At 37.7% G+C, this 24,835-nt stretch overlaps 1 protein-coding gene across 1 annotated transcript in view; it reads right to left on the bottom strand.

The window, feature by feature from the left end:
- The window catches only part of LOC134743990 (coiled-coil domain-containing protein 96-like), a 62,967-nt gene that overhangs the window by 33,379 nt on the left and 4,753 nt on the right, over positions 1–24,835 (bottom strand). Inside the window, exon 3 of the mRNA XM_063677621.1 lies at positions 13,781–13,967. Within this exon, the coding sequence (XP_063533691.1) occupies positions 13,781–13,961 (181 nt within the window). The 5' untranslated portion in view covers positions 13,962–13,967. The remainder of the gene's footprint in view (positions 1–13,780; positions 13,968–24,835) is intronic.

The raw sequence follows: 24,835 nt of genomic DNA, 5'->3' as shown, positions 1-24,835 counted from the left end.
TCGGCCCGTCCGTGTGACAATTAATAAAATTAATGAAGACCTCGAAAGTATCTCCGTTTGGCCTGAACAAAATAGTCTTATGCTAAGCCCTATTAATTCAAAGTTTATGATTTTGGGTAGTAAAACTCAAATTTCTTGAATCTTAGATGGTAGGCATCAACAGGCTAGAGCGAGTAGAGGAGGCCAGAAACTTGGGTATAATAATAGACAACCAGTTAAGGTTTAAAAAAGCAGAGGTAGCCAAATCATGTTTCTTTAGATTGGAAGTAAGAAACCTTCTCGACGAAAAAGTTTGCTTGACATTATGCGAATGGCTCTCAATGTCAAAGTTTAACTACCACGATGTGGTAGGTGGCCGTGTTTGACTCTCTCCATCGCTGCTCAATCGACAATCGCTACGTTGATCTGCTCCGGGAGCTGTATACCTCGGCAACAATGCAAGTTCGGCTTCACAAACTCAGTAACCCAATATCCATCCAAAGGGGAGTGCGTCAAGGGGATACCATTTCACCCAAGCTTTTTACGGCGGTACTAGAAGACGTCATAAAAACGCTTGCATGGGACAGGTGTGGTATCAATATCCATGGTGTCTTCTTGTCGCACCTGAGATTTGCTGATGACATTGTATTGTTTGCCGAGACCCTGGAAGATCTTCAAGGCATGGTTGAAAGCCTTTACCATGCTTCTTTGAAGATAGGTCTTAAGATGAATATGTCCAAGACTAAAGTTATGACGAACATCCCCGGTGAATCGATTCCAACCATTATGGTTGGGAACGAAGGACTGGAGGTGGTCGAGCAATACGTGTATCTTGGACATATTCTATCATTTGACAAAACACATCAGAAGAAGGAGATCTCCAGGAGAATCCAGCTGGGTTGGGCGGCATTCAATAAACTAGCGGACATCCTCAAACCCGTTAACATTCCACAATGCCTGAAAACTCGTCTCTTTAACCAATGTGTCCTGCCCACCATGACCTACGGTGCCGAGACATGGACGCTCACTAAGGAGGCTGTGCATAAAATCCGAGTGGCACAGAGAGCCATGGAGCGCGCCATGCTCGGCATCAAACTTCAAGACCGAGTGAGGAATGCCGAGATCCGACGCCGCACCAAAGTGCAAGACGTCGGATACGTCATTACCAAACTTAAATGGAGCTGGGCGGGACATGTTGCCAGACAGAGTGATGGCAGGTGGGCCAAAATGTTAACGGAATGGTGGCCGCTTTCAGACGAAAGGAGTGCCTGGCGTCCGTTGGCTCGTTGGGTGGACGACATTCGGAAGACTGCGGGTCACTTCTGGATGAGATTGGCTCAGGACCGGGATAAGTGGCGTACGCGAGGAGAGGCCTATGCTCAGCAGTGGGCGATAGAAGGCTGATAAGAAGAAGAAGAAGATGTGGTATACGGGCCTCGTCTGCAACAAAAAACTCGTCTATACAACGAGTTCAAAACGCGTGTAATCGATATTGCTACAAATTTCCTCCAAGGAGCCATATCACACCGTTTTTGAATAAATCTTCGACTCTGAATAGGTATGGCATCACGTAGACATTTACACTTTGTTTGTCATCTCTTTGGCGTTATAAATTGCAAATCACCCGAATATATTTGTTCTAAAATAAATATTTCATCTTTTCACCATCGATACGCCACAAGATCTACTTGACGTTGGATTTTAGAAGTACATCCCCATAGAACGATTGCCTTTACCCGTTGTTTCCGTTATCTTGTGAGCAAATGATGGAATAATATCCCTCCGCCTTTAAGACAGCTTAAATAAGAATAAAAACATTTAATAATCACTAAAAAAAATCTAGTTCAAAAACAAACCGCTGGGATTCCATTCGGCTATTTGGTTGCAGGTTTTAGGATATAACATGGTGGGGCTGGTGTCACACAACCTAGGAAGCTTACACACGGTACACACGGATCAATTTACCTACTATCTAAGTATTTTATCAAAAAATTATCACACAACATGCACATATAATCACACTTACACTGTACGATTGTTTCCGACTTACGTAAATACATCGTAAATATAATTATCTGTTGTGACCTGGGTTCCAGCAGAAATTCAGTGTTTTGCTCGAAAGAGCGAAGCGTATCACTGAGCCGTGACCCTTTTCTCCTGCTGCAACGCACACAGTTTTTACCTACTTTTATTAAATTTTACTTTTGTACCTACTCATTTCTCTCATTTTTATTATGCTATTTTCTTTGTATTGAATTTTCTTTGCTAGTGTAATAATTATTTTGTTTTTTTTTCTGTTATGATGTTTGTAAATTTATATTGTATGTCATTGCAGCTGTCAAATAAATGATCTCTGTATTTATCTAAATAAAGGTCCATACACCTAAGGCATTTTTTCCCCTAATCATAAAAAAAAAAACTTTCGCTCTTAGTACCTATAGGTACTTAGACTATGTGCTTGGTACAAAAAATAATATAGTTAATGTCCTTGAAATTACATGTATTTTTCAGAGTAGTTACCCCATTGAAGATGGGTATCTATTCAAAAACAATGTCGTTGTGTTTGTTAGTGATTCCTTTTGGCGCATCTCCAGACAGTTGGTATTTGCAAATAGGTTCAAACGAGTCGCCGGGAATATTAATTATAATTTGAGACGTCGCAACAATTACTGCGGCTCGTTACTACTGCAATTTACGGAATCTGATATGAGAACACCGAGTTTTACTCGAATTTTGAATAACATCTATATAAATTTGGTATTCCTGCTTACAAAGGATACTTAGATTTTCAATATACCTATGATGATGATGATGTCCTCCCAGACGTATCCGTCGACAGCGACATCCCGACAAGCGTTTTATTTGTATATTATTAATATTATTATTTCTAAAAGGGATTTTATTAACTATTACGCGCATGGGCGCGAGCGTGACTAGCAAATTCAAATTTGTTTTTGAAAGTCCTACAGCACGAAGCACAGTAGAGCTGCCCAGATGAGTTGTAGGTGTAGTTGTAGGAGGGCTTGGGCCAAGGTTTTCGGAGCTGTCGTTTGGCGTCAAGATCTTCAAGCCGGGTGCGTTCAAAGTTATCAAGACCCGTATTGACAGCAGCTTGCCAGTCCGATCTCCGAGTTGCAAGCTCCTCCCACGACTCGCATGATATGACGGTGGCCGACAGGTGGCGTTTTACCACATCCTTGTAGCGCAGGTACTGCCCGCCAGCCTTGTGTTTACCAGAGGCTAGCTCAGAGTAAAACACTGCTTTAGGCAGTCTCGATGGTGTCATACGCACAAGGTGCCCACACCAACGCAATTGGCCTTTCATGAGCAGACACTCCGTACCTGGTATGCCCGTTCGACATAAAACCTCCGAGTTTGGAACACGATCCTGCCACCTCACCCGTAATATTGCCCGGAGACATCGTAGATGAAATGTGTCTAGACGTTTAATGTCCCCTTTGTACAGACACCATGTCTCCGAGGCATAGAGCAGCAGAGGCAGGATAATTGCTCTATAAACGGCGAGTTTTGTGTGCAGGCCAAGATCGTGTGATTTCCAAACTCGTTGTTTCAATCCACCAAAGGCCGCAGCAGCTTTGGCAACCCTAGAGGAAACTTCGGACTCTAGACGATTGTCACTCCGCAAAAGACTCCCTAGGTATCTGAATGTACCCACTTCGTCCAGTGCATTGCCCCTTAAATAAGCAGGTGCATCGCTCGCAGATTTCCCTTTAGCAGGTTGTTTGGCAATCTGGGTTTTCGATGCACTGATTAATAGGCCAAACTTGCGACAAGATTCATCCAAATTGTCCAAATAGCTCCATGCTATCAGCCATAAGACAAACGTCGTCAGCGTATAGGATTTACCTATACAACGTATAGAACTATGTTTAAATTCTGTAAATTTTGTAACATAATATCTGTTATATACCTAAAATGTTTCTTATAATAATAAAAAAAATATAATTACAAAATCACATGTTTTGAAAACCGTTTTAATTAAAATCTGTATTTAAAAGTAGACAAATGAAAACACGTTAATAACTAGAGTCGGACCAAACTAACTCTGCATTGCATTTATAATTGAAGGCATGTTTACAAAAACAACATAACTACACTAGACATGAATTTACAGGAAACGAAAAAAACTAAATGTCTTCTTATATAGGTATTAGTTATTGGACATAAACATTGTATAGGTGATTTTAGTAAGTGGCCAATAGTTCCGAAATATACGATTACACATTTCAAAGACTAGTATTTTAGGAAAAAAATTGAAAAATAAATTCGTCACTTATGCTGTTTTGTAAAATTTTGTTAGTTAAAATTATGTTTTGTATTCTATCAGAGAGGTACAGATTTATCTTACTATATTATATAGGTATATTTTTGGGGACTGATTTTAGACAATTGGGGTCATTTTTGTACACTATCTTTTGCTCTACGTGTAGATCCTGCTTAGACGAATGCTATGATACCAAAAACTCAAATCCGCAAAAAAATGTTAGTTATGTTGTTTTTGTAAACATGCCTTCAATTACAGTCTGGCAATATAGAATTTCTATAATAAAGAATGATGTTTACAATGACACTCCCCCACTTTGATCTATTCAAATCGGTGTAAAGTTAGCATAGATGGACTCTAAGCGCCATGCACTTGCACCATTCCACTAACCCGGGGTTAACCGATTAAACTTACCATGTTAGTTAGTTACCATGGTTACCAGTACAATTTGACACTGAGTTAACGGTTTAACCGTTTAACCCCGGGTTAGTGGGATGGTGCAAGCGGCACTAGTTAGTTAGTTGTTTTAACTTAATCGGGAGCAGTAAGTATTTTTTATTACATTTTTTAATATTAAGTGCAAGAATGAACGAGGTCATAATGTTTGCATAATATAAATATTATGAATCAACAAAATTTGATTCTAGAAATCTGAATCCAACAACACAGTTTATCTACAAGGTGTTCACGAGGAAACCGAAAGATTTTAACGACGCTTTTCTGGGACCAAAAGAAGGAAAAAAATGTAATAAGTTTAGGTCAAATTCGATTTTTCAGATGTATTTGTACATAAAAAGTAAATATTATTGGTAAACTTGTCACTTAAAATGGACTTTAACTTTTTTTTTCGTAAAACGTAGTTAAATGCGTTTTGCACTATGTAACAATAAAAACTTGTTTTTTTTTTAAATTGGTCTGAAACTAGGCAAATTACAGAAAAGTTTATAGAACGTTTTGGTCTTTAAATATGATCAGCAATACGCTGTTAAAATTATTCGGTATCCTCAGGTTACACCGTGTATATGTGCAAACAGTATATTGTCTCTTAATATGAGAGCACGTTTTTGACCTCCAAACTTGTAGGATGATATTATGTTTTGATATCCTAATAATAGATAGCAGCGCCACCTATAGATAGCAGCGCCTAGATATAGAAACTCTTTGGTTCTGGGTTCTATTAGAACTATGTGACTGTTGTCTAATTTGAATATGGAATATTTCAATATATTGCTTTTGCTATTCTGCACACGATAATGGTGGTTTCATTATAGGTTATGGGCCCAGTAAAATTGTATTTATTCTCGCAATAAACTTGCATTTTAGTGCTGGATAAGTTTTTGCAGTTTGAGAATATACTGCGCTAATAAATTAGTGAAAAATGTCGACTTCGAATACTAATTATGTCGTGAGTATGCCAAAACTTAAAGGTCGTGAGAATTATGCAGAATGGGCTTTCGCCGCGCAGAATTTTTTAGTTCTGGAAGGGTCTTCAGAGTGCATCGTAACCACGAAGACAGAAGAAGCTGTGACTGACGCGAAAACCAAAGCCAAATTAATCTTAACGATTGACCCGTCGCTTTACGTGCATATCAAAGACGTACAAAATTCGAAGGAGCTTTGGGTAAAACTAAAGCAGTTGTTTGATGACTCAGGATTCACAAGAAGAATCAGTTTGCTGAGAAATCTCATTTCCATTCGTCTAGAAAATTGTTCGTCGATGACGTCTTATGTCACGCAACTCATAGAAACCAGTCAAAAATTAAGTGGAACGGGCTTTAACATTAATGATGAATGGGTCGGATCGCTACTTTTAGCAGGATTATCCGACAAATATTCGCCGATGATAATGGCGATCGAGCATTCAGGTATTTCTATAACAGCTGATGCGATCAAAACCAAACTGATGGATTTAGAAGAAGACAGTGGCGACGTAAGTGGAGCTTTTGCGATGTTTCGTAAAAATAAGTTTGGTCACAACACTAGCGGGACCAGAGACAACAATGCTCATACGTCAACGTCAAAGCCAAACTCAAATTACTCAAAACAAAAGGCGATTGTTTGTTACAAATGCAAGATGCCCGGCCATTATCGTAATCAGTGCACGGAAAGAAAAGCTGATAAAAGTCCGACAAATACTAAGTCGCGAGAACGCAAACAAACAAATGCGTTCAGTGCCGTTTTCATGAGTTGCAATTTCGGGAAGGACGAGTGGTATATAGACTCGGGCAGTAGTTTTCATCTTACTGCGAACGAAAATTGGATCAGAAACATGTCAAGCGAGCTTTCGACGACAGAAATTGTAGTCGCGAACAAACAAAAACTACCAGTGAAGTGCTGCGGCAACGTAATGATTACGACTTTGACAGATAAATGCAAATACGATGTCGTTGTTGAAAATGTTTTGTGTGTCCCAAGTTTGACAACGAATCTGTTATCCGTCAGCGAGTTGATTAAAAACGACAACACAGTTGAGTTTACTAAAGTTGGTTGCAATGTTTACAACAAAATAGGAGAGCTTGTTGCAACAGCGTGCTTGATAAATGGAGTATACAAGTTAAACGTCAATCAAGTGTTGGGAGCTGCTGCAATGGTGTCGGGAGAGACGTGGCATCGCCGTCTCGGACATTGTAACAGTAATTACTTGAACAAGATGCAGGACGCCGTGGAAGGGCTCACACTTGACAGTAAGGCAGATATTTCTAAGTCATCATGTACAGTGTGTTGCGAAGGAAAACTGACACGTTTACCTTTTCCACAGAGTAGCAGCAAATCTTCAGAGCTGCTCCAGATAGTACATACTGATGTCTGTGGCCCCTTTCAAAACATATCCCTTGGAGGTTCCAGATATTTTATAGTCTTTGTGGATGACTACAGTCGCATGGTCTATGTTTACTTTGTGAAGAACAAAAGTGAAGCCTTTGATTGTTTTAAGAAATATAAAGCTTTAACAGAGAATCAGATTAATAAGAAGATCAAAATTCTAAGAAGTGACCAAGGTAAGGAATTCTGCAATAAAGAATTCGATAGCTTTTTGAACAAAGAAGGAATCATACATCAGAAGACAAATACATACACACCAGAGCAGAACTCGTTAGCAGAACGCTTTAATCGCAGCTTAGTTGAAAAAGCCAGATGTCTCTTGTTTGATGCAAAACTGGAAGATAAGTTTTGGGCAGAAGCAACTAATACTGCAGCATACTTGCTTAACAGGACAGTAGCATCAGCTCTGAATGGTAAGACACCTTTTGAGATCTGGACAGGCAGAAAGCCAGACATAAGCCATCTCAGGATTTTTGGGAGTGTTGTAATGATGCATATACCCAAGGAGAAGCGGCTTAAGTGGCAAAAGAAGGCCGAAAAAGGGATTTTCATGGGATATCCAGATGCTATTAAAGGCTATAGAATTTATCTTCCTAGAACCAATGATATCACAACTAGCCGAGATGTGGTGGTGATGGAGAACCCTGTACCAGCAATTACCACAGTGGAATTTGAAGGAAAACCCATCTTGGAGAAGGTTACTGATAGAATGTCATTGGATTCAGTAGGGGATGTTCCCAATATTTCAGGTGGTGAAGAGTATAATGATGGTGATGACATTTATCAGCCAGAAGAAGAGGGATCTTCAGACTCTTCAGCCAGCAGTATGGATAGTGTTCTAGAAGTCGCTGAGATGAGAAGGTGTTCCCAGAGGCAAAGGCACCCACCAGACAGGTATGGCTTTTCAAACACTTGTGTAGGTGGAGAGACCAGTGAAGATACCTGTGAGCTTTCACTTGAAGCAGCGCTGGAAGGTCCAGAAAAAGCTCAGTGGTTGGAGGCGGTGCATGATGAATTGCAATCCTTTGAAGACAATAAGGCATGGGAACTCGCCGATGCACCCAAGGACAGCACCATTGTAAAATGCAAGTGGGTATTACGTAAAAAGTATGACAGTGACAATTCAGTGAGGTTTCGTGCTAGACTTGTAGCAAAGGGTTTCACACAGAAAGCTGGTGTAGATTACACAGAGACTTACTCACCTGTTGTCAGGCATACAACTTTACGGCTATTGTTCTCTTTAGCAGTACAGTTAGGACTGGACGTTACCCATTTAGATGTGAAAACAGCTTTTTTAAATGGTGAGTTAGAGGAAACTATACATATGCAGATACCTGATTGTTTCGATTCACCTGAGAGTTCTAAAAAGGTCTTAAAACTTAAAAAAGCTATTTACGGTCTAAAGCAGGCTTCAAGGGCCTGGAATAAGAAAGTAGACACTTGTTTAGTTGAAAATGGTTATGCAAAATCCAAAATAGAGCCTTGTCTGTATACAAAGCTTGATGGTGACCGCAAAACCATTGTCACAGTGTATGTAGATGACTTCTTTATTTTTTCAAATGATGATAAGGAGTGTAAACAAGTCAAAGACATGTTGTCAAGTCACTTTCAAATTAAAGACTTTATTAATTAAGAATTAATTAAGGACAGGTAAAGCAATGTCTAGGAATGAATGTTACATTTAATAAATTGGAGGGTTCTGTCACATTGAGTCAGGAAAGATATATTGACAGTTTGTTGAACAAATTTCAAATGACAGATTGTAAAACTTTTGATACTCCAATGGAGAATAAGTTGCATGTGGATGTAGGTCAAAATGTAAACAACCAAATACCATATCAACAGCTCATAGGTAGTTTAATGTACTTATCGGTTTTGACCAGACCTGATATAACTTATTCTGTAAGTTATTTAAGTCAATTTAACAATTGTCACACTGACGAGCATTGGACTTATGCGAAACGGATCTTAAAATACTTAAAGAAAACTAAGAATCTTGGTATTAAGTATTCTAAGAATGGGAATTCTGAGATAAAAGGTTTTGTTGATGCCGATTGGGCTAGCGACACTCGGGATAGGAGGTCATATACTGGGTTTTGTTTTTTAATGTCAAATGGTGTCATTTCATGGGAGTGTAAAAAGCAAAAAACAGTAGCTTTATCAACATGTCAGGCAGAGTATATGAGTATTTCAGAAGCTTGTAAAGAAGCAGTGTATTTAAGGAACCTGCAATTTGAAATTACTAATAAGATGTATACTTTGAACCTGTACAATGACAATCAGAGTGCACTTAAGCTGTCGTCAAATCCTGTGTTCCATAGAAGGTCGAAACACATTGATGTGAGATATCACTTCACTAGAGAGTGTGTTTCTGACAAAATAGTTAAGTTGCATTATTTGCCCACAGCTGACATGCCCGCTGATTTGCTCACTAAGAGTTTATGTGCAAAGAAGCATTATACTTTTATAAATGCTTTAGGCATGGTTAAAATTTAATTTGTTTTACTATTATTAGTTATAGTAGGGGTATTATGTTTTGATATCCTAATAATAGATAGCAGCGCCACCTATAGATAGCAGCGCCTAGATATTGAAACTCTTTGGTTCTGGGTTCTATTAGAACTATGTGACTGTTGTCTAATTTGAATATGGAATATTTCAATATATTGCTTTTGCTATTCTGCACACGATAATGGTGGTTTCATTATGTTACACCGTGTATATGTGCAAACAGTATATTGTCTCTTAATATGAGAGCACGTTTTTGACCTCCAAACTTGTAGGATGAGAATAGAATATGCTTTTTAACTGTTACCATTTTATATACTGTTGCACCGGAAATTAAATATTTGATCTGGGGGCACGGTAGTGCCCCCGCCAAGCCGAGAGTCGAAAACAAAGAGGCACGGCCGTACCATCCTTTTCTCGAAGCCACTCAGGCCATTTTCAACATACTGTAATTTTGTGATAGCTAAAGCTAGAACCCTGAATTTTCAGTGACGTATAGAAAGTCATTATAAGTATCAAAATAATGAAGGTATCTAATATTCTTACGGTTTTAACACCCCCTGGCACTGACTAAAATAACCGACTTAGTTTTACATTACATCTCAAAACTTTTTTGTAGTAGAAGAACTGCGTTTCGAGACTTGCATCTTTTTACATGTAATGTTTTTGATGGTTTAACTTTAGTCTAAAAACAAAAGAACAAATAATAAAAATCCTATTAGTCGATGCGACAACAAATAGGTAGACGGAGGCCCATTCGAATTTACAAATGAATGACAATTTGATCTCTATTTGAAATCACTCGCTCGTCCTTAGTAATCAAAGATAGATATAACTCCGTAATAGATGGATACAGTCTAAGGAAAAAACGTGCCTCGAAAATCAAGAAAATTTGATTCTCGTTCAGAGGGCGCTATTAGTTTTGGCCTACAGTCGTATAGATGGCGTTGACGGTTTGGTTTGTTATTTAACAATTTTAACGCATATCAGTGAAAGAACATGGGTCAAAATCATAAAAATAATTAATGCAAATAAAAAAAATCATTTATCTATATTTAAATATATTTTATCGTATTTTTATAAATCTTCATTTTTAGTTTTAAAGTGTGTCGACAGATGGCAGTGAATTTACTGGGGTTACAAAATTTACTATGACAGTACCGCTCTAGTATAAGTTACTCTATGTGGTAATGGACGTTCGTACTTATAATGGGGTGAACGAGATACACAGCGAAGTGCGACTAATATCATATCAATAACTTTAAGTTTAAGTAACAGTTTTATTTAATTATCATTTCGAAATAACATAATATTAACAACGCTTTAAAAATTGTTTTGCAATTTAAGGCCTTGTTAGCATTTTCTGATACCTATTAGTAAATAACCTATGTTATTTAAAGCCCTTTTCCAACATTTCAGAATACTACACAATAAGCATGCTGAATACGCAACACACACAAATAGCCCGACGGGCAGCGACCCCAATGCCATACGTCCGTAATTAAAAATAAACTTACCGGGCACATGCTTCGCGTAACCTCGTAATGTGGCGACGTGTCATCTTAACTTTATGCGTATCGGTTTCACACTGTCAATCATCGCAAACGCGGATCGGGTACCGCCAGTATCAATGACATTAATTTTAAGGAATAACATTACTATTATCAGTGTACTGATTGGAATGATAATGTATAAATATAATGGAACGCAGAAATGACAATACATATTACATAAATTAGTAATTTTCACCACACCAGCTAGTAAAGTAGTCTCTTGATTGTTCAAAAACTGATAAGAAAGTTGCATTTTATTCACATGTGAGGCAAAGTAATCAAATGCTAATTTTGAGTTGTTTTCTTATGTTTGCTGGTAGAATTGATTTTTAAATGATGATTTTGAATGAGAAATATTTTAAATTAAATTGTTCGTTTAAAGGTATAATATTTCTCTTTATTTAACTATTTTAGATTTTTTATTATTATAAGAGTTAGGCGCAAAAAATAAATTTTATACAAATATTTAAAAGCTCCTAACCCTTACATAATAGGTAATAAAATCAAACGAAGGGGCCTAGCGTTAAAAACATAATTTCTATAAAGTTATTCAGAGAGGAAATGAGGATTACGTTTGTATGGGGAAGCGGTCGCCCCCTTTCCTCTTAATGCTGCATTTGAGGCCTCATCACAACTGACTCGAGTGCTGCTTAAAATACAACTAAAAAACAGTAACTAATCGTTTCATGACTTATTTGCTCATTAGTTATTCATTATATAATTGAATTAATTGACGGACGCTTTTACGTTTGATATCTTTTCGTTGGTTCGCATTCCAAGATTGCCTAATTGGTGGCACAGTGGCCATTTGTCTCTTGAAATGGGCCACTGCACGCGTTTGTCAACGAAACGCTGAAATTATGGCTACATCTTGCATAATATGTTTTCTACGTCGTTTTCCGGCTTTAGCTGACATCATGTTTTGTCTTGACTATCCGCAACATTTGAAACGCGACAGTGGAAAATTAGTTACTAAAATAAATTTAGTCTCATTGTTTTCGAATCAAATAACTCTCTGTTTCTGTGTCTGTTTTTCGATCTCGTACGAAATTAATTATAACTATGTACCTACTAAATGCATCCCAGGTCATTTGACGTCATTTTGCTACCTGGGATATTAAACTAATATTATATATATACCTTTGCCACCCAATTTTTTGAATTAATTGTATTAATTTGACATGTAATGTAATGTAATAATAACTATGTTTTATGAATAAAAGCTTGAATCTTAAATCTACTAGAATATATCTCATAAGTGCAATAAATATGTTTAGGTAAAAACGTAGGTGCTAACATATTAGGTACATAGCTACCAATATTTTTACAGCTGATAGTACTCGGCACCTGGAGTATATTTAAGTATGAATTATAGGTTTTATCTTGAGATAATTCAATGAGACCTAATTGAACAGATTCTAGAACCTCTTTTACCAAACAAGTAGGTAACTGGCCACTTCCTGATGATAAATCAAATGATACGTTTATGGATGGTATTTTGATTCCCTATTTACCAGTTTTTATCAAAACGTCAAAAAAACGCGTAATAGCTCAACTTCAACCAATCGATTAGGGTTATTTTATTGTTTAAGTCTTCCTTAAATTATGTATCTTTAGTGCAACCACAAACATAACTTCAACATATGCCCCACATATTACAATTCAATACCTAACAAACAAATTCCGCAATATCCAAGAAATATAATAGAAAAATTCAATTCCCACTTGCGTTTGGTATGTAAATGCCGAGGAGGAATGGGCATGAATAGAGTACAACGACGACGGGAGGAAGGAAGCCACATAAGTATATGTATGTATTATTATGTAGGATGACTTTATTGTTGAATAAAAGTTACTTCATACATCGTGGTAAAGTGAAGGTTCGTTTTTGAACGTCACCAATGTCACTGTCACTGTCTGTGTCTTATAAGTATTTTTATGTTTCTTGCAATTAAACGAGTAGTTCCCCCGAACTGAGAACTCGCGGTTTGCCAAAAACTATATAGATAGAGCGATTGGATTTGTTGCACCTACTTTGTTGGCAATGGATCGAAAATCGCGTGCCATTTATTGAAAGGTCTGTGGAGCCTGATAGATTTAAGGCACCATAGAAATTAAAATAAACTGTCTGTGGTATATAAGCCGTAATGGTTCTTGTCAAATATCAAATACCTATATTATGTTTATTTTATTTCGTTTTTATCTTGCTATTTTTTTTAAATTAATAACGTAAATTAAATTAAATGCGCTCACTATTGACTACCTGTTAGTGGATACCTTCATGTGCACATAGCTGATATCAAAGAGTAATGTTTACGGCACGTATACAAGGTAGCCACTGAGTTATTATTACTATAGAGACGACAGACAAAACAATGAAATTGTCGCAATCACAATCTGTAGCACGCGCCCAGAACATCGTAAGCGCCGTAAAATTCATGGCGCTTACGCGTTTAGGTCGCGAGATTCACGCTCCGCTTCGCCAAAACGGCAGTAACTCATGGCGCAAAATACTGGTCCTCTGTGCCGGTTCTATACGTTAGTAATAATAGTCCAATCAGGGTAGCGCATCATGCAATTCGCAATATAATCTGACTAAATATAAATACGGTCCATACCATGAATATGGACTTACCAACACCACCCTCTATATGAACCCATTTGCTCGTGCACACGGCCGTGATCCAAAGGAATGTGCACAGCCCGACGAGTATCGTGCAAGCGAAGAGAATCCGCCGCTCGATGATAAGGGCCTGCATGAGGGGCCGCCGCTCGGCGCCGGCCGACGATGCCGTGGACATCTTGTCGGTCTCCATATTGATCTGGAACAGAAGAAAATGTGGTCATTCAACTATCGTCAGTCATATAAAGACAATAAACCACTACCAACCACAGGTTGAGAACAGGTCATGGCCGCTGTAATTATTCTCAACATAAGTGGGGTTGGAAGGAGTCTCCCCTCTGCGAGTGCGGCGAAGAAGACAAAACCACTGAGCACATATTTCGGCGCTGCCCGCTTCACTCCTATCCTGGCCTAGCTGAGGACCTAGATGCCCTGACACCCGACGTGGTTACCTGGCTTAACAACCTCAAAGCTGTTCTCTGATTGCCTAAACATGCATGCCATACGATTAAATAATAAACCACTCGCGAGAAGGTTATTTCTAATATCACGTTTGAACTCACGTGTTCTTAGTCACTCGCGCGACATATTTCGGAGAGCCCAGGACTCCATTTTCAAGCACTAACAGTAACACTTGAAGACTACCAATACAAACTACCAGAAAAATACTTGAAGTAAAAGATTTCAATAGTAATAATTGTAATAAAAATTAATCGTAACTAAAAAACTGCGCGTCTACCACAGATCTAAAATGACGTTTACGTGACGGTTAAAGAGAATTGAAGTGTGTGATGATTTTTGAGATAAAAACTATCTTATGTACTGTCTCGGGACTCAAAACATATCTATACCAAATTTCAACTAAATCGGTTCAGCGGTTTAAGCGTGAAGAAGTTTAAAAAAAGAGGTATTTGTTTAAAGTTTATATGTTTTTACTTCGGAATGGTGTCAACGTGATACCATAAAAGAATTTGGTACTCCCGATTTGTACGAAAACGATACCAAACATGGCCTAGTAGCTTCACTGATGTAGATATCAGGACAAAATTGAGAGCCCCAAATGAACTTTCAATAGAGGATATCTTGAGAACTATTCAAGATATCAAAAAATTTGACGGAATGAAACTTGTAGAAAATTTCTAATTAGACCAAACAATGTTACGAAGTCAAGAATTGTGTTCCAAGCATTTCCCTTTATACCTTCTCGTTGCTTGGCCTAACAATATAGAGACAGGGCTATAAACTAGGCAACCAATATTCTCTTCGTAGAGCAATGGAAAAGGTAACGTCACAGACTTAAGAATGCCTACTACAAAAGATACGCCACTCTCAAACCAAAACGAAAATTTCAATTGGGGACGTTTATTTTTAACGTCTTTTTTTAAACATTTACACAAAGGCCAAACTGAAAACCTCTTTTTTTTAAGGCGGTAAAAATGGAAATTATGCACATGCTACAAGTTTGTGTTATGACTTACTAGTTTATGGCAAATCATGGGCAAATCACAACTTCGCAAAGTAATCAGTGCCCATAGCATACAGAAATATAATATATAAGGGTTATATAAGTATAGTTTGTCAAGGGACTGTCTTATTTCGGGCGTAGACGGAGAGAGTCATACTGTCTTTGTATTGCACTGGGGCTGGCGCCCAGAAGAAGGGGATGAGTGTAGTTTTTTTTTTGTTCTTATTTACTGAGAAGATTTGCTTGACCAACTTTAAATAAGGGTATTCTGACGCGTTGTCGCGTAAGTACTATTATCACCTACATCTACCACCAGATCGGCACTGACATAAACGCTAGCGTACTTACCTACTTACTTCCTATGCATCTTGCTCGTAGGTACTGGCCTATTAGTGCGAGCGAGATGTATAGAAAGTAAATTACGTAGACGTTAGTGTATATGTCAGTGTTGACATTGTCAGTGACTCGTGGTAGGGGTACAGTTCGTATTTGCTGTAATGTTTAATCTGTGGCAGGTATCGTCCCGTCCTTCAGGATTGAGAACATATATTTCACGCAATTGATGGTCCCGAGTAAGTCCCTGAGGATTAGCGCGTCTTATGAGCTTAACATAGCCGTCGGAGCTTTGGAAACTTTCCTATCACGCAGTGTTTTCGTATTATGCCATTATGGGAAATAAGGCAAGAAAAATATACCGATTATGATTATCATTCTTAGCATTAAGTGGTCTTACTTAAACGAACATAATAAAATTATACACTAGGGGTCTAACATGGTTGTGGTTTTATCGTTTAATTTTGTAGACCAAATAATATATGCGGTTACGGTTGAATTAAATACAAACACGATTATAATACTAAATGCCCCTAGAATGTGCGTATTACGAATATGTTTCTAAAAAACCCTGGCGAATTATACGTTTCGATATAAGATAGCGTATGCTAATTATTTATTAACTAACAACTTTATTCTACTGTGTAAGCAAGCCAAGCACAAATTAGTACCTACTAACTTTAAAATTATGAATCCTTCTAGAAGTGATGAATCGAATCCCTACCTAAATACCTACTAATTACTGAAATGCTTGGTATAATTGCGCATCACATTATTGATTGCATGTTATTAGTCTGATGCCAACATTTCATGCATATTTTATTTGTAGTCGTTATTTATAATTTGGTAAAGTCAAAAGTGGTAGTTTGTTTTATTATAATATTCGCTTTTACTATTGTTTCATTCGTTTTTAGGGTTCCGTACCCAAAGGGACAAAACGGGATCCTATTACTAAGACTCCACTGTCCGTCTGTCTGGCCACCAGGCTGTATCTCATGAACCGTGATAGTTAAGATTTTCACAGATGATGTCTGTTGCCGCAATAACAATAAATGGTCCGACTCGCACTTTGCCGGGTTTTGTAGCTCACGTTATTATTCGATTTTTTTTACGTAATCTGCTATAATAAACAATTCTGATTCTGATTCTGATTCTGATTCTGATAAGGCATATTGTAGAACATCAACTGGCCTGGTATATTTTAAGAAAAAAAAAAGATATGATTTCATGGTTACAAAGATAGATACGTACATACTCACGATCTCGCTACAACATTTATTGGTGAATAGTTATTTTAACTACAACAGCCATATAGCTAACTACATTACCTAAAATTACCCTACGTAACCTTTACATGTATTGTGTATTTCGTCAATATTATAGCTGAGATTTCATTTAGTGTAGGTATAGGTATTGTAACTGAGCCTCTGTATGGGCGCAAAGATTATTTACCTACTAGTAGTTTCCCCGCGACTAAAGGTTTCTTTAGCGTCAAAATAGTCATGACTCATTCATAAATAGGTACTAGTTATTTATGTTTAAACTTAACGTGCTATGTTTTTGGATTTAACGGAGTTTTACGAGTCAATGTATTTTTCACGACTCAGTTAAATCACGTCATTATGTGGCTGCCGGTCTGTGTTTAATTTTATTATTCCCACGGTTCAAATAATAAAGTGTTATGTTTTATTTTACCAAATTATTTCTTTTATAAACCGCCCTACATTAATTATGGTTTTACGACTATTTTATAGAACAATAACATTCTGAAAAGAATGCTTCGTATAAATTTATCCACATACCTAATAGTACTACATTATAAATTTATTGTGCTTGTTAAATGTCAATAGCAATGAAATATTGCTCACCTTGACGTGTTTACTTCTGTTTAATATTTAGTTGGCTGAAATAAATTGGGTGTCAAAATTCCTTTCAGATTCAGAAGTAAAGTGCCGCTTATAAATATAATAAATAAATAAATATTATAAGGACATTCTTACATAAATTTACTAAGTCCCACGGTAAGCTCAACAAGGCTTGTGATGTGGGTACCTACTCAGACAACGATACATATATAATATACAAATACTTAAATACGTAGGAAACATCAATGACTCAGGAACAAATATCTGTGGTTCTCACACAAATAAAGGATGACTCGAGCTAGACCGGGCCGGGTCCGGGCCGAGGCGTACGACATGCCATTTTCTATGACGGCTGATCGGTGATCACGTGATACTTTCCATAGAAAACGAAGTGCCGGAAGCTCCGTCCCGGCCCCGGTCCGGTCTAGCGTGAGTCATCCTTAAATACCCTTACCGGGATTCGAACCCAGGACATAGGCAGGGTCACTACCCACTAGGCCAGACGGGTCGTCGCTTATGAATGCAAATAGCAATACTTTTCTAAATTTTTCTTTATTTATCGTATGGCATTATAGTTACTGGATTTAAATTAAATACCAATCTAAAGATTGAGGTTTGCACTCTTCAAATACTCGATGGCCCTTTCACTGAGGTTCGCGAGGTCTTCAATCCGTCCCTTGAATTTAGTGAGAGGGCATTCCAGAACAATGTGTTCGACCGTCTGCTCGGGGTCACCACACATGCACTGAGGGGAGTCACACCAGCCCCATTTATGCCAGTGGTAAGCACAGTTTCCAACGCCTGTTCGAATGCGGTTTAGTTGACTCCATACTCGGCGCGGTTTGTCGAAGCCAGGTGGGCGTCTATTTGGGTTAAATGTGAAAAGTTGTTCACCAATTGATTGTTGGGCATTCCACTCAGCCATCCATGAATCATGTATATCCCACTCGTTGTGGGATATGAATAAAAGCATTGTATACTGAGTTAAGTAAATCATTTGCGCCTGAACCAATATAACTTATCCCATCAAAATCATTACATTTAAAAAGATGCAAGTCTCGCAACCCAGTTCTTCTACTACAAAAAAGTTTTGAGATGTAATTCCAAGTCGGTTATTTTAGTCAGTGCCACGGGGTGTTAAAACCGTAACAATATTAGATACTTACCTTTATTTTTTTAATACATATGATGACTTGGCAATTAAATCTTTAAAACGTGACTGATATTGCAGTATTTTTAAGTTTTTATTGGCTTAATACGCTAAAAACTAATTACGTTTCAAATTTGGAGCTTGTGGGTCTGCTAGAAATACCTTAGAATTATGATGATCGTGAGTGAGTGTGTCAGTGACAAAACTAAGGAACTTTGACATGCAATATTCTTAAACTATAAGTTCAAATTGAATGTTCTTGGGAATATATATAAGCCATATCATGCCCTATATGTCACTGAAAATTCAGGGCTCTAGCTTTAGCCAGTACAAAATTACAGGACGTCGAAAATGGCCTGAATGGCTTCGAGAAAAGGATGGTACGGCCGTGCCTCTTTGTTTTGCTCGACATGGCGGGGGCACTGCCGTGCCCCCAGATATAACCATTAAAATGAACTAATAATACCCTGCTAAAGTATCGATATCAAGCGAAGCAGTGTCACTTCCACTTGGCTCAGTGTGCTCGATAGTCCATTGGTTGCTTTTACTTTAGGAAAATATCATTAAGTCCTTCGTATATTTTTCTAAGAAATAATTACTACCAATGAAAAACCACAACCATGACACCTAATGAGAACGAAGTTTTACTGATCTCGACGAGTTCGGTATTAAATAAGTTTTGCCGCGACAGGATATTACGACCGACTCCTCGGGCTTCATCGTCTCGCCAAAATAAGTACTTGTAGTAGGATACGTGATAACTGAAGTAGGGATTGTAAGTCGAAGGTATGACTGACCGATTTAGAGAGGTAAATACGTATAGGTAAGTACGAAAAAAATGGAAGAGGAAACGAGTCACCCCAATTTGCGGTTTTCCGTTTTTTATATAGGTATTGTATTCGAAAATATTTGTAGTACACAGTTTTAGTTGTAAACTGAAATGAATGATGTTAATTCCAAAAATTCGCTGCAAACCATCACGACCGATGTCATCACAACGCAAAGCTTTAAGCTTGATAATTTCATTATTTCTTAATAAACAAACGTTTTCATTATTAGTGTGAGAGAAGTTGCAAATATCATAATTATCAAATCTAAACGCTGTTGCTTTTGGTAAATTCCACGGTAACCGGGAATGTTAAATGTCCATAATAATATGCTGGAGTGTGAATTTTCAGCTTTTGATGCCGACCGCGCAAGTAGGTACACTAATGCGGCAGTTACATTAGAACGGTCGGTCTCCGCATGCAAACCTAAGGTTACCAAGCAACCGACATATCGACCGCATTAGGTGAACTAAGTTACACCATAGCTGAATCGACTGGATAAAATATATTAATATTTACACTAGATACAATGGTACAATGCCTCAAGGGCCTATTTTAGATTTAAGCTAGTTATTAATTTCGTTTACGTAGTACCACTGTATATTACTACTTACACTAGATTAATATATATAATGAAACAGGACTTAGTTACAAGCCATCTACAATCTCATCTCCTAATAAGTTAGCCGATAGCCGAAGTTGATAAGGTTGTTAATTAGCCGAGACGAGGCGTGAGGCGCCGGGGCGCCGGCGACGGGCGGGCCAGGCGACGCCACCAAGTATTTGTTTACTGACTTATCCTATAATAGCTCCGATTACTTGTCGCCGAGATTTTAACACCGACGTCTTTAAGTCCCGTGGAAACCTTTCACACACTCAGAAAGAGTGATTTGGAGTGTTGTGAAGTGGAGATTTGTACAAACCTACTTTGAAATCTTCTTCTTACACTGGCTAGTCCTAGAGATTTTTAAATCCTACAGAAAAATAACGCTTTATAAAATTAAGTAAAAGTGCTAAAATGAACTTTCTACATTGCAAATTTGGAGGTAATAATTAAGTAGTTATGTCCGTAAAGACTTTATGACGACATTCATGACGCTTTTGGGTCACCAACTTGATATTAAAAAGCTAAATGCTAGACGCTTTGCTCTGTACGGACATTACAAAAAATTATGACCTGTCGTTGAATAAATTTTGTAACAAATGCAGCCCTCAATATTTAAGTGTAAGAATATCTGTTGAATAGATGTTGACTTGTTGAGCCCCAGCGTTTTAGATTTCACGATTGTAAGTAAGTAAATAGTCTATATTGCACTAATAATATTAAATTTTGCATGTAAAACTTGTATATTGTTTTCTATTTGCTAAAGTAGCCTAGAACCACTTAAATTGTTTATATAAATCTTTGGTTTAGAGACTTTAGAGTTACCAATATATATATGAACTATTCTTGCATGAAGCTTTTCTCTAGTGCCATATACAATAGTTACAGGCTTATAGGCATATAATATGCCTAAGTAAATTCTTAATGAACACTATAGTTAATTGATAACAGAATGCAGTGGTCTACAAAAGTTTTTATGAAACTTTTAGTTTTGAAATAAATGTAACATTTATCTGAATTGACAATTTCACTTATTTGTTTACACCAACCTCTCTTTATGCAATGCATCTAGTGATGGGCAGCGGTAACATTCCCGCTACCAGTAAGTTTCCATTTGGGAATGTTACTAGTAAGTTACCAATGTTACCAGTAACATTCCCAAAAGCCGGTAACATACGAAACTGATGATAGTGATGACTTATATGAGATAAAATAAGGTTCAAAACTTATTTTTTTAGTACAACTTACTCAAAAATATGTCCCATAGTTCTTAATTCGCTAACATAAGAGCTATGGGATCAATTTTATAAATTTGGTATACAGATAGTGAGTACCGGGGAAGGACATAGGATACTTTTTTATCCCAGAACTCACCCCTTAAGGTGATGGAAAGGGGAGTTGACACTTGTATGGGGAATCAATAACCGCTGAACCGATTTAGATGAAGTTTGGTATGGAGATAATTTGGGTCCTGGGGAAGGACATAGGATAGATATTCGCGGGCTTGGTTTCCGCAACTCGATGTCTTACTATTGCGCCTATTTTGCGTTAGGGACACAGGATAGGTTTTACCCTAGAAATCAACCCAAAAGGGGGTGAAAAGGGGAGTGAAAATTTGTATGGAACCCAATAAAACCGATTTAGATGAAATTTGATATGGAGATAGTCTTAATTGTTGGGGAGGGTGTAGAGTAGTTTTTATTCCCGAAGTCATCCTGTTCTCTTCTCCACTCTTCTAACACTCACTCAAAGTGCCGCTGGTAATGTATGATGGAGGCAGCTCAAGACCTGGAACACCTGGAGTGCTCCTGGGTGCAACGGGTCAGGGGTAACAATCGCTCAACGTGCTGCTGGTAGTATACGATGGATCAAGCTCAAGACAATGTGGAGTGCTACTGGGAGCAAAGGGTCAGGGGTAACACTTGCTCAACGTGACGCTGGTTGTATATGATGAGGAAAGCTCAAGACCTGGAACACCTGGAGTGCTGCTGGGTGCAACGGATCAGGGGTAACACTCGCTCAACGTACCGCTGGTAGTGTATTATGAGAAAAGCTCAAGATCTGGGACACCTGGAGTGCTGCTGGGTACAAAAGGTCAGGGGTAACACTCGCTCAACGTGTCGTTGGTAGTGTATGATGGAGATAGCTCAAGACCTGGAACACCTGCAAGACTTTGGTGACCAAGTTTCTGCTGGAGACGCTGCTGATCTGCCACCAGGGGGCTACCACAAGCTATTCAGCGGGTAAAATTTAGGTAGTAAACAGGGGTGGAAGTTTGTATGGGGAAACAATAAATCTAGCTGATTGTTTAAAAATAAGCTACCCAAATTACTAATTCCACGCAGACGAAGTCGCGGGCAAAAGCTAGTATTTTGTATAAAACTGTGATCATTATTTATTATCCCTTTACTACTACTACTACTACTTTAATTTCAAATTTGATTAATTAATATAAAATCGAAATTCCAACAACTCAAAAATGACGTTTGTCACTTGAAACGTTATACGAAACTAGCTTTTGCCCGCGGCTTTTTGTCTAATGTACAGGGTGCGGGGGAGGCAGGGGAAGGAGAAAATATGGTTTTATAACTACTTACAAAAGATGGTTTATATAGTATATGGTCGTAGGTAGAATACATATATATGTACTTACGATGTTTTGCATTTTATTTAGAATGGAAACCTAAACTTATAAGAAGCAAACAGACAACCACCTTTTTGTAGCACCTTGAATGTACTCATTACGGATGCAGGAAGTTTCCCGATGACGTACTCCTTCCGCCCCGTCCGTCCCGCCGCGCCGCCCGCACTCGCCTAGGTACCGATTGACGACGATCGAGATGGCACCAAATACAAATTTAAAAATCTATTAGGATAACGCGGGTCTCCATACCTCAAAAGCAAAATTAGAACCCTTATAGGATCACGTGTGGCTGTCTGTCGGTCCTTCTGTTACAACCGATTTGCTCCGAAACTACTGGACCGTTTGAATTGCAATTTGGCACAAATACGAGTACTTTCAAGAATTTTCATGAGCACATTATTCAATTTTTAAAATCGATGCGATTTTCGTAATTAACGTCCCAAAAAACCATAAAAACGACACCCATATTGATATTTAGACATTTCAACCCCATTGCACCCCAACAGGGGAGATGGTTTTTCACGTTCGTCACGTTGGATTTTAAAATCGTCCTTGTTTTACTAATTAGCAACCTGATAAACCATAGAAACAATACCCATGTTGATTTTTAGACTTTGTCACCACATTTCCCCCTATTAGGGGGGAATTTGCAAAAAAACCTGTAACACGTGTTTATTCATTTATCGTTAGGAATACTCCTGTGAAGTTTCGAATATAATAGTCTAACTAATCTTGTTTCCCCATACAAACTTTGAACCCCCATTTGAATTTAAAAAAAATCATTTCTTAGTGCACCCCTAGACCTTATAAGAAACCTACGTGCCAAATTTGGAATCTCTAGAACCAGCGGTTTGGGTTGTGTGTTGATATGTCAGTCAGGCAGTCAGTCAGTCAGTCAGTTTCTTCTTTTATATATTTAGATGTTGATTGGTTTATTCTAATAATTAAACTGATTTATACACATATTTTCTTTTACTTTATTTCCAGTCTTCACTTTTAATCATTATTTCCAAATAGTAATGTTCCCAGTAACTTTGGGAAAATACCTGGTAATATTGGGAATGTTACCGGTAACATTGGGAATTTACTCTTTCAGAGATTCCTTGACTGTTTTGTGACTGTAAATAATAGCATTATTATTTTCTTAAGTATTTAACACGAAAAAAGCATATACAATTCTAATATTTTTTTCAAAGTTACTCAATGTTACCGATCTGGGTAATGTTACTGGTAGCATTACCGGGAATATTCCCACTTTTGAGTAAGTTACTGGTAACGACCCATCACTAAATGCATCTAATTAGGCCTTGACATGTCCGATGTCGAAATATTAAAACAACAACTCATCAAATTTTTTATTTTACATCATACATACGATACAAAACAGAAAATACTTCTTAGACTTTTTTTCTTAAAATAACGCTTCATTCATTTGTCAAGACCACGCGCATGAATATTAACTTCTGACAACTAATAATTTATTTAAGTTTTACTGTAAATAAAAAAGCAAGTGAATATTGGAAGGAATCCTAAAAATAGTTATATGACTGTCGCCGTCTCTTAATAAGATCTAAAAATAAATAACTTTGCGGAATGTTTCTTTTAGACTAATACGTGTCTAAAATAAAATCTGACGTTCAATGTATTCGCGATTGAAGTAATAACGTGTTAAAGAGACACTAACATATATATTATTAGGTGTTGAATCATGAAATAACGGATGACTCACGCTAGACCGGACCGGGGCCGGGCCGAAGCTTCGGGCGCTTCGTTTTCTATGGACAGCACCACGTGATGACCGATCAGCCGTCATTGAAAAGGGCATGTCTGACGCCTCGGCCTGGGCACGGCCCGGTCTAGCGTGAGTCATCCTAATATATCGTGTGTTGTGAAACTCCTTATGTTATGATAATTAATTTAATCCGTATAATTTCCGAATGTTTTGATAATAAGCAGTTTTGGGTGCGGAAATGTTATACATTAGCCAAAAATATGTAAATATAGTAAAAACAGAGACTACTTCAACATTTCTAAGCTTATTTGATGCTAAATACCTACCTATTTTTATTAATAGTTTGGTAACTATTATACAATAAACAAAATTAAGTATAATTATATAATGTACCTACAAGAAATCATTCCTGCACCCAAAACTCAGGGGTATGATAATGAGTCATCT

Source organism: Cydia strobilella, chromosome 9 (assembly GCF_947568885.1).
Source record: "Cydia strobilella chromosome 9, ilCydStro3.1, whole genome shotgun sequence".
In the NCBI taxonomy this organism is placed as follows: domain Eukaryota; kingdom Metazoa; phylum Arthropoda; class Insecta; order Lepidoptera; family Tortricidae; genus Cydia; species Cydia strobilella.
Note: the sequence above shows the minus strand (reverse complement) of the source record. Positions and strands in the feature narration are given on the sequence as shown.